The 16,748-nt window shown below is 41.0% G+C and overlaps 1 protein-coding gene across 1 annotated transcript; it reads right to left on the bottom strand.

The window, feature by feature from the left end:
• Positions 1 to 1,407: 1,407 nt before the first annotated feature.
• erfl1 (Ets2 repressor factor like 1) lies at positions 1,408 to 10,735 on the bottom strand. The gene is given in 8 exon segments (XM_085177885.1): positions 1,408 to 3,226; positions 3,229 to 3,372; positions 3,375 to 3,456; positions 3,458 to 4,005; positions 5,620 to 5,749; positions 7,460 to 7,637; positions 9,291 to 9,525; positions 10,253 to 10,735. Coding segments are annotated over 8 exon segments (1,413 nt in total). The 5' UTR covers positions 10,314 to 10,735; the 3' UTR covers positions 1,408 to 3,191.
• Positions 10,736 to 16,748: the final 6,013 nt, after the last annotated feature.

Here is a 16,748-nt window from a genome sequence, read left to right as displayed (position 1 = left end):
AATATATCTAACAATAAAGATTTAGAAGATTTGTTTTTTTTCTTACATTAAGGCAACGGTTTCTTGTAACATGAATAAAGTGTTTACTTATACAAATATAATGTCTGATTAATATGCACTGTGTTACATAAATAAAAAAAATTGTAGCAAAATAAACCCTTAAATGTGTATCTGGGAATTTTTGTGTCACTAGTTTGAAAGAACACATTGTAGATGCAAATAGTGGTCTCCAAATTGACCAGCCAAATCAATAATACATGTCCTTTACCTGTACTGTGTCAGCTTATAAATTCTCTTGACCTTTAAATCTTTTCCAGGTTGACAAACTTCTGTGAAAATTAGTTTAGTCTCTCTCTGGATTAACGTAGAAAAGTAGTGAGGCCTAAGCGCTTGGTGACAAATGATGTACACATGACGTGGATGCCACATATACATTAAATGATCTGAACTTTAATGATGTTACTATTTTCTGTTGCACGCCTTTCTAAAAGACTCACCCTCTATTTCTGCAGCCCCACTCCTTGTGTATTTGTCAAACAAATTTAGTTACAGTTGATAATGACAATTACAATGTTTGTCTAGTGAGTAGCCAGTGATCATCACAAGCACAGTGACGTTTATTGTTTGATAGTGAGGTGTTTTTTCTTTTAAAATATTTTCACATGCTGACTGAGCTTAAGTGCGAGTAATAAATTCCTCTCTGTAATACTATGAGGTTCATTGAAAGTGCCTCAGTATGATTTGTGCTATTACGCAATGCTTTATAAATCCCCCCCCCCCTTTTTTTTTTTTTTGTAGATGGCAAACTAACAGTTTTACATTTTTACATTCCCTGAATAGAATATGTTTCCTATCATTAAGTGGCATATATAAAACATCCTAACAATCATCTTAAAACATTAAAATATACATCAAAATGGTGATAACAACTTCTGCATGTGTAATTGTAATGTCTCATTTGTCTGCATCTTGCCAGCTTGTAAAAGCCAATCTAAAAGAAAAGCAGGTAAACAATTAGCTAAACTCAACAGAAAGTAACATAAAGTTTGGGCAGAGATCTCTAAATGTAAACAAGATTTAATTATTTATAGGATCTTTTCCTATAAATAATTAAATCTTGTTTACATTTAGTTCAAATTAAATTCAAATTAATTGGCATGGTGTGCAATTACTGTGCTTTTTTCAGTTTAAGAGACACTATCACAGACTTTTCACCAATGCATAAAAAAATCAAACATTATTTGTGGTCAATATAATATAATATAAATAATATAATATATATAATATAATATAATATAATATGATATAATGTTTCTTTTCACTGACTACATGAATCTACAGATTGTGTCCGAATTGTGATGTATAGAAGCCCCGTATTTTTTAAAATTCTTTTCACAACACGTCAACAGTCCGCTATCCAGAATAATATTTATTGCTTTTGAAGATATTACTCTTTTTCTCTTCTTTTGCACTTTCCATTTTTCCTCTTTACAGTAAAACAAAGAAAGATGACAGTTAAAACCACTGCACTGTCATTTCTGGATGTGTACACACATACACACACACACACGAGGAAATAGTATTTACAGCTGTTAGTGTTCTTCCTGTGGAGGTGACTGGAGACCTTTCCCGCAGCAACTCAACAAACATAGAGTTTTACATTAACTTTACAATAGAGCTTTCACAAATAATCGGTATTACTGCCACTGTTGACAAACCATCGGCTAAAGGCCTAATGAAACTGTACAATATGATTTCACTGTTCACTCAACCACGCTGAGAAACAGGGCTGTAGAAAGGATGTTTGGTCATAAGATCTGGGGAGAGGAAAGGTACAGTTTTTTTGTAAGTATTCCCCCCCACACCACTGTTTAGTGTCCTCAAGCAAAACAAATTGCTCTGCTGCTGGCATGGACAAAAAGAATCGATTGAAAAATAATCAAAACAGATTTTGGGGGGAGGATTTAAAGAAGAAAATGCAAAGACCAATATTATTCACATTAGATTAATTACAGTACAGGAACATTGGGTGAATGCTAACTAGAAAAATAAGTCTGCCGGCATGTTTTTGAACCCAAAGTTTGTACCACTGGGGCATCTGGCAAGAACAAAATGACCAAAGGGCACAATTAACTGGGGTTGAGGAAATCAGAGACAAATCCCAACGTGAGCTCTGTCCTCAACATTAAAAAAAAAGTCTTCAGAGTGCAGATCTTCTGCCATTAATAATTTCAATTTTGATACACCTAAGCTTATAATTTTCCAACATGTTTAAATACTGAATAAAATCACAACAATACAGCTAAATCTTATCATAGTGAATTATAATTAAATGTCATGTACACCATATTAAAATATATACAGAAATATTCATACAAATTCTAGATTGGTCCAGCTCCACTCCTGCTCTCTTTTCTTTCCTGTTAGAAAATGTGCACCAAGACAAGTAAATACGCACAGACTGTCACAGTTAGCACTATTGAACAGATGGATTGTTAACATTAAATTAACCCACAATAAACAATATATATATTTTAAAAAACAGTGCAAAATGAACTCAGGGCAGTAGCTTCACTCACACACTTGTAGTTCTTTGAAAACGACGTTGAGTGAAAGGACCACTAGGTGGCAGTATTTGACCATGTCTTAAAAGCCACAGTAATTATTTATAGTCTAAATCTGTAGAATTACAGGACAAATCTGTAAAATTGGATCGATCTGAGCATCATTTGTTGTTCTGTTAGTTTAGGGATGTTGTTTGTTAATGTTTGTCAAGGCAGGAATTGCTGTGTTGTAATTTCCCACCTCGATGCCTTCTTTCGTAGCTCAGCTGCAGACAGCAAATTGTAGACTACTGCTGGCAATGCATAAAGCAAATCTACAAACCATTTGGTGCGAGACATCAAAATAAAAAGGACGAGACAGCCGACACTCTAAAAACTGTACACCCCATATATTCTAAGATGGATGAATCAGTAGTGTAATGGACTCCTGGCAAGCTCAAAACTTGCACAGCAAACAGGAAAACTGCAGTTTTAGAAGTAAAAGAAGTTAACTGCCATTCCTGGAAAAGGGCTGGAAAAGATCTGATGATTTAATGTGGAAAATTCATCTCAGAGAAACAAAGGAGAGAAAAAGAGAGTTATCAGACCATAGACTGGCAAGATGGTGGACGCAATCAGAAAATGTTCTTAGCTGTGTATCAGTTTAAGAGTCTCTGTCTCCTGTGTCTTTCATGCAGAGCCATTGAAGGTGAGAGTGACCTAGGGCAGGGATGGGGGAGGAGGAGTAATGGGCAATCTAGGCTCTTGAGTGGATGTGGGGACTACTGGTGGAGAAGAGAGGAGATGGGAGGCAACACGCTTCCTTTCTTCCATCTAACACAAGCTGTGATCGTTCGCATGGCTGGATTACCTTCCGAATGCCAAATTCATGCTCGTTTTCATTGTCCGAGCCTGCAGTCGCTCAGATCTGTTATCTCCAGGTCTGAGTCTGACTCTGGGTCCTGCTTCACCCCTCCTCTTCTCTCTGTGGGGCTCTGCTGGTCTGTCCCAGTCCCAGCTCCCTAAGCTGACCGCTCCCAGGCCCAGGTCAACCCCAGACCCGGAGGATTGGGCTCCACCCTTCTCCCAGTGTCGCCCCGCTGCCAATGTCCTGTCCGACCCATCGACAGGCTGCCCTGGTACGGCGGCAGGCAGAGTCTGGCCGGCTGACCACCCGCTGTGCCATTTGTCCCGCCAGTTTGCCCCGCTGCTCCCCTCTCACCCCCACCTGCCTCTCCAGGCGGGAGCAGGGAGGAGAAGGGGTGAGGCAGCTGTGAAAGGGTGCTCTGCAAGGGGTTGGGGTAAAACTGGGAGGGGTAGAGGGAGCCAGGGGGCAGTTTGGGGCAGTTGTTGAGAGAGAAGGCCCCTGGGAGGTAGGGGTTGAAGCCCCAGGGGTAGTCAAAGGGTGGGTTGCGAGGGTACGGGCCCAGCAGGGACGGGGGTTTTGAATAGCACGGTGCACCTAGGACAGAGAAAATCCAGAGATGGAGGTTAGCTCTCAGAAGGGGCAAAGGTTTCCTGACATACAACATCCAAGAATGTTCACTAATTATAGTCAGTGGTATTAGCAATTCTAATCAGGAGCCACAGGGGCTAATTCTGGCACGGCTGCTTTCAACACAAAACCTGATGGTTCATTTATGCATGCCGGTACTGTGTAGTACACCCACTTCACACCGCTGCAAACCAGATGTGAACACAAAGATTCTCCACTGCAGTGAAAAACAATTAAGAAGAGTTCCCGTCTTCCAAACGGCTTATCATTTCCTTGTATATTTAAAAGAAAAGAAATATGTGAAGTGACTCTGCTTCTGTTTTGATTGCGCATCATTGCGGTGAAACCAGTCACACTGTTGAAAATTCTCACTGAGAAATAATGTCGACATTTGTCCCCGCAATGCTCTGACATGTCATGATATCATTTCAAATTAAGCAAAAAAACACTTATGGTGCAGCAAATTTGCGTTGCGTATTTGAATTCGGTTCCTTGTAAGCATCACTTGATAACAGAGCGAGGGGGCAAATTTGAGGTGATGCAGGAATACAATTTTAATGAACAAACAAACGCATTGCCTCTCAACCTAGTCTACTTCCTTCCAAATGACAACCGACTCAAAGATTCTCTCTCTGCTGCACCCTCCACCTCTCTCCCAGCCGTTCTCACTCTCTTTTTCTCTTTCACTCTGTTATTTACTATGCAGGGCTAATTTGACAGTGGTGAAGTCTCTGCGTGCTGGGCCAGGAGTAGCTGGCAGACACATGAATATTGAATCAGTCAGGCAGGCCTCACTTGCTTATGAAAACACAGTAATGGGCGCCCACAGGCCACAAACTGAAGCCTGCACCCTCAATTAGGGCCTTCCTGCCTGGGAAGGGATTAGGACAGCGGGGACACATGGGAGGGTGAGGAGGGTGAGAAGGGAAGAAGGGGGGAATAGGACCTGAGGACAAACAGAATAGGGAGGAGGGAGAGGGTGCCGGTTCTGGGATGAGAATTGCATCTGTGTGTCAGTGAGTCTGTTTACACACTACCTCTCGAGCTCTGCAGATTCGTATACCTTCTTATGCGTGTGCAGAGATTGCAAATGAAATGCATTTGTGCATGCGTGCCATCAGTCAAGCAAACAACGACACTTCCGTGCTGTGTTTGGTTGAACTCACTTTCTGAGATAGAAGGGGACAAATGTGAACAGTTGCGCTGAAAAAGTGGATGATTTCTCCAGCCCTCGACTTGTGTCTCACTACAGCTGACATGCATAATTCACCAGCTAACCTGGCCTTTCTCACCTGGAGCACAGTCTCACTGCAGACTGCTATGGGACAGCCATCTCTCTTATTTCCTTTAACAATAAATGTTTATGCCTCACTGTATCCTCATTTCTCTCTCTGCTCTCCTTTCATTGCTACCTTCTCCTCCTCCCTTTGTATGTACACTGCCAATCATACACTTTATATATATATATATATATATATATATATATATATATATATGTGTGTGTGTATAAGTGTATTTTTCTTCATGCAATAGAGGAAGACCGGCACGTATCTGACCAACTTTGTCATTCTCTCTGCTCACCTGAACTTAGGAAAGGAAATGAGTCCAGTCTCAGTTTGTCCCCTTCAGGTCCTGGTGCTGTGGTCCCCCGATCAAAAAGGGAGGTTCCTCTGCTGGTGTCTGGCAAACGAGGAAACAAGGACTGTATGGCCTGAGCGGCAGAAAGAGACACAAACAAAGAGTAGAAAAGGAGGTTAGAGATGAGTTTGTACCATGAAATAATAATAATAAAAAAAAGCTTGCGTACGGCACACATATTCCTACAAATCTGCCTTTATGATGCTGCTGCACTTTGCTGGGTAAAGTCATATGTTGACAGCAGCACCCTGCAGAGTGTGATGCAAACAGTGACACAGTCGCAGCAAGGACAGGATAAAAAGGGAAGCCCTGGGACTTGGGGTAAAAAAAAAAGGGGAGGCAGGAGGACACACGGGCTCAGAGACTCAAAGGGAGGAAAAGTACAGAGTCAAATGGAGACCAATGATTAAGATTGTGGGCACAAAGGATAAATGAAAAGAAGAAAGAGGGATTGTGGGCCAGCTTGTGTAAAGGGACACAGGACGAATAGCAGTGAGATGTGAGAGAATGACATCCATTTAGAAGTAGGGCAGCTGTGTGCGTGTCAGTGAGTGCGTAGATTTTTTTCTGTCTAAAATTTGCAAAGAAGAGGTAAAATAAGTGGAACAGTTTAATCTTAGGAATCAAGGGGACACGGGGGGATTTCTTTTTCCCCCTAGCGTGATTGCGGATCAGTAGTATCTGTCACCCTGCAGCCCCAAGTTTGAAAGGCGAGACTGTACTCCCAAGCTGCGAGATCTGCGTTGCTTAACAAACCGCATTAATGACCCACCATTGATCTGATCTGACGCGACCCCTTTGCTTTCTATTTCTTTCATTTTCAATCGATGACAGATGGATACGCCATAGGAGACAGGGATGAGAGAAAGAGGGGATAACGTCTTCTTTTGTTTTAAGGGCAAGTTAAAACCGTCCCCCCTCCACGGTCTCCTTCAGAACTCGTGTCTCCTTATCCCCATCTTAAGGAAGGCACAGACAATTGATGAATGATTCTCTCTTACTGTACTTTCAAGTTACTTGTACTTTCTAGGACATTAGTCATCTAAAATAAAATTATCTGCACACCAGCACTTATACCCAAGTCAAAAAAATAGCCTTCTTCATCAATTTGTGCAGCCACATCTATAATTTAGTGTAGAATCTGAAACGCAGAAATTGATTTTTTTTTCCATTAAAAAGAAAGAAAGAAAGAAAAATCTCTAAATATCTTATAAACACAAGTAAAGTCATAACATTATTTTTTTTTAACCAAATTAGGACATTTTTGTTCACGCCTCCATCTTTTTTTGTGTTCTGACACATTTTATCTCTGTAAAAATTTTACAATCTCTTAGGGCAAATAAGTAAACTGTAGTCTATTATGACCCCCATTAGACAAAGTGAATAAAAGATAGCTACGATGAATACCGCCATTCTTTTGCAAAAAAAGGGGGACTGCACAGCAGGTGCCTGAGAAAAATAACAGCTCGAGTCGAATGGTTTTCAGTTACCTGAATTAAATTTTTGTTGATAAAAATTTAAGGAAGCAGAGTGCGGTGTCCTGCTATATTTCATCATTTTTCTTTGTTTAAGGGTTGGCTTTTTTTTAATTCCCTCTGTTTTAAAATGCTAGTTCTTTTTATTACCTGCTATAGAGACACAATTTGAACATACATAGGTATGATTTCTCACATTTTTCACACAATTTTGTATTTATATGCTACTAAATCTACTACTTGCATACAGCATATATCCTTTTACCCATCCACCCCCTCTCACAAACCCTCCATCCTACCCTGTGTACCTCTGGGCTGCAGTCTGGTGTGGTGGAGCCCCCGTTGAAATGGTTCTGGGCAAGGAAGAAGGGCGAGCTGGCCATGTCCAGGATGGGGTAGTTCACCAGCACAACCTTACTGAAGTTAAACTTGTAGGTGAAACGCTTCCCTTTGGTTTTGTGCAAAATACGCTTGTTGTAGTAATACCTGCAAAGGAGCGGGAGAGAATATTGATGGAGGGATGGAGTGAAGTGATAAACGAAAAAGGAAGAGAAAAAGGAAAAGAGGTGGGAAGGATTAATATAATACACATCAAGGTTTTGTGTTTCATCACTATAAGTAAAGTATAAACAACTTCAGTGCTGTGAGGCAAGAGCTGTGCTGATTTCCCAGTGTTTTTATTCATCTCCTCCTTTCTCAAATCAATTCATGTCTGGCTGCCTCTATTCAATACAATATGGTTTTGTAAAGTGAATTTTATATTCAGCAATTATCAACCCCCCCCCCCCCCACCCCCGCCTCAAAACCCCCCAAAATCTAAATTCGTTTGAACCTCTCACACAGAAATACTACACAAGAAGTAAATGTTCCTTTCATTATGCACAGGACTATTTATCAATTCCAGAAATAATGTGAGCATCATGTTACACTATCAGGTGAGCTCGAGACTTTTTTGTTTCCAGAAAATTAGAAATTTATCGGAATGACACCATTTGACATGACACCAAAAAACATCACCGTTTCCAATAGCAAAGCACATTCACAAAGAGGTGGGACAGCAAGAGAGGTCTCCATGGTAACGACCCCCAGTGTCTCCCGCTGGGCATGTCAGGTCGTCATCGTACCAGTTTCCTTTGCCACCCACAGAGGTGTCACAATGTACAATCTGCCAGGATGCCACGTTGATCGGCAGCAAAGGAAAAACATGGAGCCATCTGGCCCAGGTAAAAGCTGAGTGCTCAGGTGGAGGAGCGTAGGGGGTGGGGGCGAAGCGGGATGCGACAAATTAAAAACCCCTGCAGATGTCTTATTGTGAAATACAAGTTTAAATCTGGTTTCCTTGTGGACTTTTTGGACTCCTTTGTGTGAGTGCAGCCACAGTGAGCGTGCTAAACACAGAATTCATGAGACAACCTCAGCATTAAATAGTGGTGAGCTCATTATGCAGGCACACTATATCAACAAACACAGCAGCGTGTACATATCTGCATGTATTCACACTGGCTGAGCCCAGTGCAATGATGTGTACATGTTTTGCTTTGCGTGGCAATTGTGCCATGGCCCTTAATTGAGCAATTAAGTGAGGCTAATTAAGAAGGCTAATTGTGGCCCCAGCCAATTCATAACAATTAAACTCTGACGACAGTCCCCATTAACGAGAGGCCGAAGGAAAGCAGAGGGAGGGGGTGGGGTAGGGGAACAAGTTGGGTAGTGGGTATTTGCATAAGAAGATTGTGTGTGACTGGCTGGGGGTGTAAACTGCTGAAGGTATGGAGTGTGGCATTGTTTTAATCACCTTCAGCAAGTTCAGTGTCGAGTAGTTTTGCTGTTCTGAAAAAGTCCAATTTCACACTGGGGCTTAATTTTGAAATCCCTATTGAATTTTTTATTTGGCAGCTCAATGGTGAACTTTCCATTAGGATGTCCAGAGATAAGGAGAAATTGAGGGTATTGACGTTCCCCAGGAAAAATCCCACCTTTATCTTTCCATTTTTGCCAACATGGAAAAGAGAGATGTTAAGTGGGGATTAAATCCAACAAGAGTAAACAATTTATGGAAACCGCTGGGTTATAGCCTGATTTATCTGATGCAAACAGTGCGGTTGCCTGACATTCAACACATCTCGTATGAACACATACCTCAGAGCCCTGCTCAGTTTGTCATAGTTCATGTGAGGTTTGCATTTCCTTATCCCCCACAGTCGGGCCACCTCGTCTGGGTCTTTGATGACAAACTCCCCGTAGTCTCCCTGCCAGGCTATCACCCCTTGGTACTCTTCCTTCTGCAGGAGCTCTAGGATGAAGTGCCACAGCTGGATCTGTCTGGAGCCGGGGCTCGACTCGGGCTTGTAGGCCCACTCTGGGAAGGCGATCCCTGGGCAAAGGGTTGGAGGAAGAAGCAGGGTGAGGTTCATGCCTGTTGTCTGTCCAGTTGCTCACAGGGAGTGTGTGCATGTGTGTGTGTGTCTGGGGGGGGTGGGGGGTGGGGTTCACTGTCTGAATGACTGATGAGTGATGGAGGTGAGGGATGATGTGTTTAATATCACAGCACGTGCCTTGAGCAATGTTAGTCTGAGCTAATGCCCTCTAGCCTCAACAGATTGGTCAGTGGGATGATGACAGCTCACTGGGAGAGATCTGACTGATGCTGCTCAGGTCTGAATTTTAAAAGCCAACTCTATGACCATCAGAGATGAAGTTAAGTAGCTTTTTGACTCAGGCCAAAGTGAATCTGGCACTAACTAGCCTTGTAAATACATTACACATTGAACCAATTACTACCTGAACTGAACTGAACTACTACCTGAGTCTGAACTTGTCTGGCAAACATGAATGTGTATGGTTAATCTTTTTAAATAGATGAATATTGGGGATGAATTTCAACATGCAATTTTAATAATGAAGTAGCTGCTTCTTAAGTATTTGCTTGTTTTGGCTGTCTGGGTTCACCCAATTTACACATGTGGCTTAGGACTAGATTTAAAGATAAGTTGAAAGATTTTAAATGTTACAAATGAGAACTTTAAGCAGATTTGATGCAGAAAAGCAAGGATGTAATAGTCTCCTGCCTTCATGTCACTAACTTTGATGAGAGTACCGACCTGGCGTCCAGAGGGCGGGCACCGGGGGGAGCAGCAGATCACTGACGCAGTTACAGTCCATGCCTCCACAAAACCTGGAACAAAACAAAAGAGAGAGAAGGCGTTAACTTTTACAAATGAAAAACAAAGAATTTTGCAGAGATGTATTTGCTTAAGCCAGTTTCAACTACCCAGCATGTTTATTGCATTTATTACACCAAGTCAGAGTAGAAGAGAGTACATTTTGTTGAAACTGAAGGTATTGCATAAGGGTCTAAAGGCGCAACATGAGTTCAAAATGATACTTTAAATCGATGTGAAATATAGCAAGGTTATGTTTCATATGTCTTTGGTAGAGATCAGGTGTTTGATGGATGTGGCCACCTGAGGCTGTGTCTGATGCAACGTGGTGGACATCCCTATAGTGCATTTATGAACAGGAGGAATTAAATAGACTTTTGAAAACCAACTTGAAAACTGAGCCACATTATACATTAAAAATTGGGTTTTTAAATATATAATAGGACTTGGTTATTTCTTAGTGAAGTTTTAAAAGTATCAAAAAAATCTCAGATACAAAGTTATGTTCAGGGCTATTAAAGGTTAGGTTTAATTGTCTGCCAGATGAGGAAAGTTTCAAAAGGATTTAAAGGGCTATAGTTTTTGGTAAAACGTCTTTCATATCACCTTAGGTATCCTAGGTAAGTCAGGTAAGTACTACAAATAGTGCAAAATTGCATAAAGATTTGAACAAATAAGAGTGTAGTTTTATTAGTTGATTGAGTTAGAGCTATTTTAATTGTCTTATGTACTGTTTAGTAGTCACTGTATAGCTGAGTGTGAACAAGCAAAAGCGAGAAAACACTTCACATCTGTACTTGTAATATTAAATTATACCCCCTATAATTATAGTATATGGTTATATAAAACTATACATTTTTTTAAAACACACAAAATTGTTGGGATAAAAGTCAGAAATGATGCAGTGAGTCCAGTGAACACGTCCATGTTTAACATCACAAGAAAATAAACTGTCCAAACTATTTAAAAACCTGATTTTGTTTTTACTTCTGTGCATTTTGAAATCTGAAGATTTACAAAAAAACAACAACAAACTTTTATTTTTTCACGCCATCACATCGCTTCATGCTCTGCATTGAATGTTGAATGATACGCGCACGTGTCAGTGAGGTAGGGTAGGCCTTTTTATAATACAAGAGCTTATGATCATAAGGCCTCCTAAATATATTCATATAGACATCTGCTGACGCGAGAAGATGAGGAGATCTTGGTGTTTCTGTGATGAAGATGGGAACTGTGAGATGGAATCTAGTTTGGATATCACAGTTTCATCAGGGTTGTTTTACAAAGCTCAGATGGAAGAGATAGCCTGCTGCTACACTGGTATCTTTAATGCTGGCCTCTCTGTCTCTCCCTTCACTCTCTGCCTCTATTTAATTATGCTCTGTGAATTTTGGATTTTCCCTCCAGCATTGAAATGGAACGTGAATTATTAAGGTGTGTTTGTATAAATTATTATTGCTAACTCCAGGCATTTCTCACTCTCTGACTCTTTCTGTCTCACGTTCGCTCTCACCCCGCTTCAAGCCTTTGGATTGTGGCCCCGCTCGCTGTCTCCTCTCTCCCCTCCCCTCCCGCTCTTCATCTTCCTTGTTTTCAGTCTGCTCTCTCTGTCTATGAGTGCAGAGCTGACATTAATTCTATTTATTATAATAATCATTATTATTTTTACTCTTATTGTTCCTTTTCTCTCTTTTTTTGGTCATTAAACTATCTGGAGACTGTCTGCACTCATCCCGCATGACTCATTTTTAGAAAAGGATCAAATATTTTGATTAGACCGTTTACCAGTAGGATATCAAAATACACCCCGCTGTTCACATGTTTGGGGATTTTTGAAAACATTTGAAACTGTCATCTTTCCATGAAAATGTTGACCTCGTCTGACAGGAAGGCCGTTGCGAAGATTGGTCTTTACAAAATGAGATATACGTTGTGTTGGCGGTAGCAATCCATAACTTTCCTCTTCCCCGTGGGCTACAGGTCATCAATACTGCATCATCTCTTTCATTTGCCGTATTCTCATGGTCCACGGCATGTATAAGCTCATCTCCTCTGCGGGAAACATATATGTGAGCTCCTGTCTTTCACAGTCTTTCCAACTTCCTCTCATACCACCTACGCATTACCTCAAATCCATACTCTTCCTTCCCTTTTCATATCCAACAGCATATCTATACAGGTGACTCCTCCTTTCCTCTTTCCCACCTCCTTTCTATTCACACACCTATCCACTGTCTTCTCCCCCGCCCTCCCTTCCACTCCACCCTTCTCCCTCTCTCCTGCTCTGTGTGTTTTGCTTCGGCGCAGTAATTTTCCGTTTGATTTCGGAGGTAATGCATTTTTTACAAATCAAAGAGGAAGCCAGGCTACCCCCCTCCTCCGCCTCCTCCTCCTCCCCTCACTCTCTCCCTTTCTCTCTCTCTCTCTCCCTCCCTCCCACCTCCTCTTCTTTCCCTCCCTGCCCAGTCTCCCGTTCTCGCCCCCCCCCTCGGCCCCCCAGGCCAGAGAGGAGATAAAGGAGCCCCCATCATTTCCTTGTTAGTTTTGATTTGGGCAGCACAGGGCTTTCAAGTTCCCCCCATCACCCCCAGAAACATTATAACTAGCAGCCCAGGGAATACTGCTCCTCATACGCACACACTCGAACACACACATGCATGCACAGACTGTCAGATACAGACACTCACAGATTGTAAGGGATTGTGCATGCACAGTAAACACAGTCTCAAGCAGATATGGCACAAATATGCAGGCATTCAGGTAGCCGTCGCACACACACTGTACGACGCAGCACACAAAGTAAGACATGGAGCCCATAGATATTGACTGAATCAATATCGGCACACTAACACAGATCTCACCGAGCTGAAAAAGAGAATGCACTTTGTTTACTAAAGATTCTGGTTTACTGATAGAGAGATGTGGGCAGAAAAAACACTGCTTTATTTGGACAAAGAGACACAAGAGTCCAAACAAAGGACCCCTCTCCCACAAAAGGTCACCTGTGAAACCCAGCGTGGATGATGGATCACACGGCTACCGGTGACAATAGTAAGCACACTCAATAGATTCACTAAGTTACTTCACACAATCACATCTTCACAAAAACACCTCAGCTGTGTTCCTACACATAATCTGAAGTGTAGGCCTGCACTAGATCTAGCAAATGGACCATTACTGCTGGAAAATCTCTGGTGTGTTGATGATTCAGAGGCTTTTCTATAGTTTAACGCTTGAAAGAGTGCACTTTGTTTTTTGTGACTTTAGGACACAACAACATTGCAGGGATACACAAACTTCCTGTGTCAAGGCTGAAAGGTTAAAGGTTTCTGCTGTTGTCACTGCTCAACATGTAAACCTCAGAAATCCCTCCACATTTGCTCTCTGTACTTACTTTTAGCCATTTTCAAAGCATTAGAGAGTGAAAATTATGCAGTGCAACGCCCTCAAAATTCATGCAATATAAGAAATTAAGCTGTCTGCTAGCAAAGGTGCAAGGTACTATACTGTTATACTGCTCACTGCAGATTTACTAATGATTGGACAGGAGATAAAATGCATTTTTCACTCAGTTTATTTCTCTTCTTCTTGAATTTCACACAGTGCAAATAAAGTTCAGTTGCTTCCTATAAATAACCTTTCAGTCATGTAATGCCAAATCTGTTTTGATCATTGGAAAACTGCTTTGGAAAAAAAAAGACAATAAATTCATGGATAAGCAGATGGGTCTTCTAAAGACAAACTCCTACATCAACGAGAGCAATCGTTTCCAACTATTGTAACTGACAAGGGACAAAGTCCAAAGAAAGAAAGATAAAATTTACTACAGTGTTGCAATGACCAAATTGGTATGTTTGCATCATGTTCAGGTAGACTTGTACGTGAACCATCCTTCTTTCAGCAGTAAACTAAAACTTGTATTTTCTCAACTGATGAACTTCCTGTGACCTCTCGACTTTCTTGCCCAAGTGGGGACTAAGACTAAGAAAAAGACTGAAAAAGCATATCCAAGAGTCAGGATTGGACCAGTCCCACTGAGTTTTAAGAAGTCAGTCTCGCCACAAAGGTCACAGATTTGTATTTGTAACTTTTGCATGTATCTCCCAAACATCAACTCTGTAACAATGTTGCTAAAGTAAAGGCAGAACTGGCATACTTGTGACGCCAAGGTTAGTAGGACACTGACGGGAGTGAAAAGAAACCAGTGTGAGGGATATACTGTAGTACAAACTACGTTTTGAAATTCTGCAGAGTGACTGGGGTAGAGCGAGGAAGGAGGGCAGCCTGACATTCAGGCAACATTATGTCTCCAGTGCTGTCTAAAGAAGGAAAGAGTGATGGGTCACGATATAAAAAGATAGAAAAATGTGAGAGGCATGAAAAGTCTGGCCTCTCCCGCTTTCTTTTTCCACTAGATGAAAAGGACTCTGTACATCTGTCTCATCTTCCTTTTTTTGGTTGCCCCTGAAAAAGGCCCGACTGAAAACTCTCTCTCTCTCTTCCTTTCACTCTGCTTGCCTCTCTCCTGCTATCTCTGTCTTTCTCTCTCTGTTCCTCTCCCTGGTTAGCTCTGACACACTGGTCAGCCTCAGGGTGGAAGAACAGAGGGACTCTGCTATGGGTTTGTTAGAGGAGATGGAAAGAAGGAGAGAGGAGAAATGAGGAGAGAGACAGAAGAGAGAAGAAGGAGGAGGAGAGGAGGAAAGGGGGTTGGTCAGGAAGAGGGAAAAGAACCTATCTATCCAAATGTTGAAGAGAAAAGTCAACACAGAATTAAATTCTATCCATACACTGGCCTATAAATCTTCTTATTTAGCTTAAGTTCCAACTTAATTACCAAAAAACATTCTTTATATCATTTTTAAAAATAATATTTAATTACATCTTAAAATATCAAGCTACAAATTTTGTTTTGAAGCCCAAATATGCATCTCATCTACATCTTGTTTGAGCATCCAATTAAAAAGGTTCTTTGGATTTTGTATGTGACAAAGAAAAAGTTCTACATGCTTTTTCAAACTAAGACAAACGATGACTGAAACCTTGCCATCAACAAAACTAACTTCCCCTTTACATAACGAAAAAAAGAGTCAACTTCAGCATCCCAAAGACTCTCAAAACTTCACAAGTTAAAAATTTGGTCTCAATAACTAGGTTTTTCAGACAATTTGACCTGTTCGCAGGATATTACACACTCGATAATACACTGGATGAATCATAAAACATTAAAACCATCACTGGTTGTTGTTTTTTTAAATTATTGATATTTATTTATTTTTTCTGCATTTCATGTTGTACATTAAGGTTTTCACTTTTACCATTTAAGGTTTGAATCTGTGAAAATCCATAAAAAATGAAAAAAAGATTACATTTTAATCGCTAAAACTGCGCAGATAATCACAGCAATACTGATCATGTTGCAAGTTATAGCCGCTAGATTTCCCCACAATCCCTCCTTTGTACCTTACACACCCATCACACTGCAATGTGAAAGAGTGAGAAATCAGTGCAGTCACTATAATAGGAGCAGGCAGCGGTGCAGCAGCATCAGTGTATTTAACCAAGACATATCGTTACAGGAGTACTGGCTGAATCTAGTTGTTCTCCCACAGAGCACCCATTACTCCCCACTGCAGGGGCAAAGCTAATACTGAGTCCTTCACACTGAGACAGGCTATCATCTGACAGGACTGCCCGGCCAGAATATCATTCAGTGAAATGTACTTTGAAAGATACAGTAGAGCAGCGGTACAAGATGTGACAACAGAGGCAGGGAGTAATAGGGCAGAGAAATATTAAAGTCCATATCTGAAAACTTAAGAAACATAATTTCACACTGAACTGTTTGGTTCACGGCTTAAGGAATAAGGCTGGGGTTAGAATTTGCATCAAGTTCCTAAATCTATGAATACATAGCTTAAAGTCAATGCTGAGCACAGATACCCCTGCTGAAAATATGAGTGCTTCAAAATGAGTAAGAGCTTTATATGTTCATTCATGAGTTGAGCTTTGGAGATTTTACTACATTATATCACTACTTTAAGTCACAGAGTAACACCAGGAGTGTGTGAGAGGGATTGACTGTAATAAATAAAGTGTTGGCAGAAGAAATATGTTAAAAGGTCGAATATGATGGCTCGTTTCTTGGGCTACTTGTAATGGGGTATGATGTGCATATTTGGCTTTAATGACAAACACAACACCTTGCGGTTTTAAAAAGAAGAGTAAGAAGAAAAGGCCAGCTCAATTCACGGAGAGAAGTTTAGACTCCAGCTCGGGTCATAAATAGAGTACTTTGATAAATAAGGAAACCTGATTTTTTTTTCTCCAGACTTTCACGATCGGTGGTGAACTCCAACAAGTTTAAGAAGAGGTGAGTGGAGATGAGGATGTTGAGCGCGTGAAAACGGCATTAGTATGATATAGAACGCTG

The sequence above is a fragment of the Neolamprologus multifasciatus genome, chromosome 11 (assembly GCF_963576455.1).
Source record: "Neolamprologus multifasciatus chromosome 11, fNeoMul1.2, whole genome shotgun sequence".
In the NCBI taxonomy this organism is placed as follows: domain Eukaryota; kingdom Metazoa; phylum Chordata; class Actinopteri; order Cichliformes; family Cichlidae; genus Neolamprologus; species Neolamprologus multifasciatus.
The sequence above is the reverse complement of the archived record's forward strand: the minus strand, read 5'-3'. Positions and strand labels throughout refer to the sequence as shown.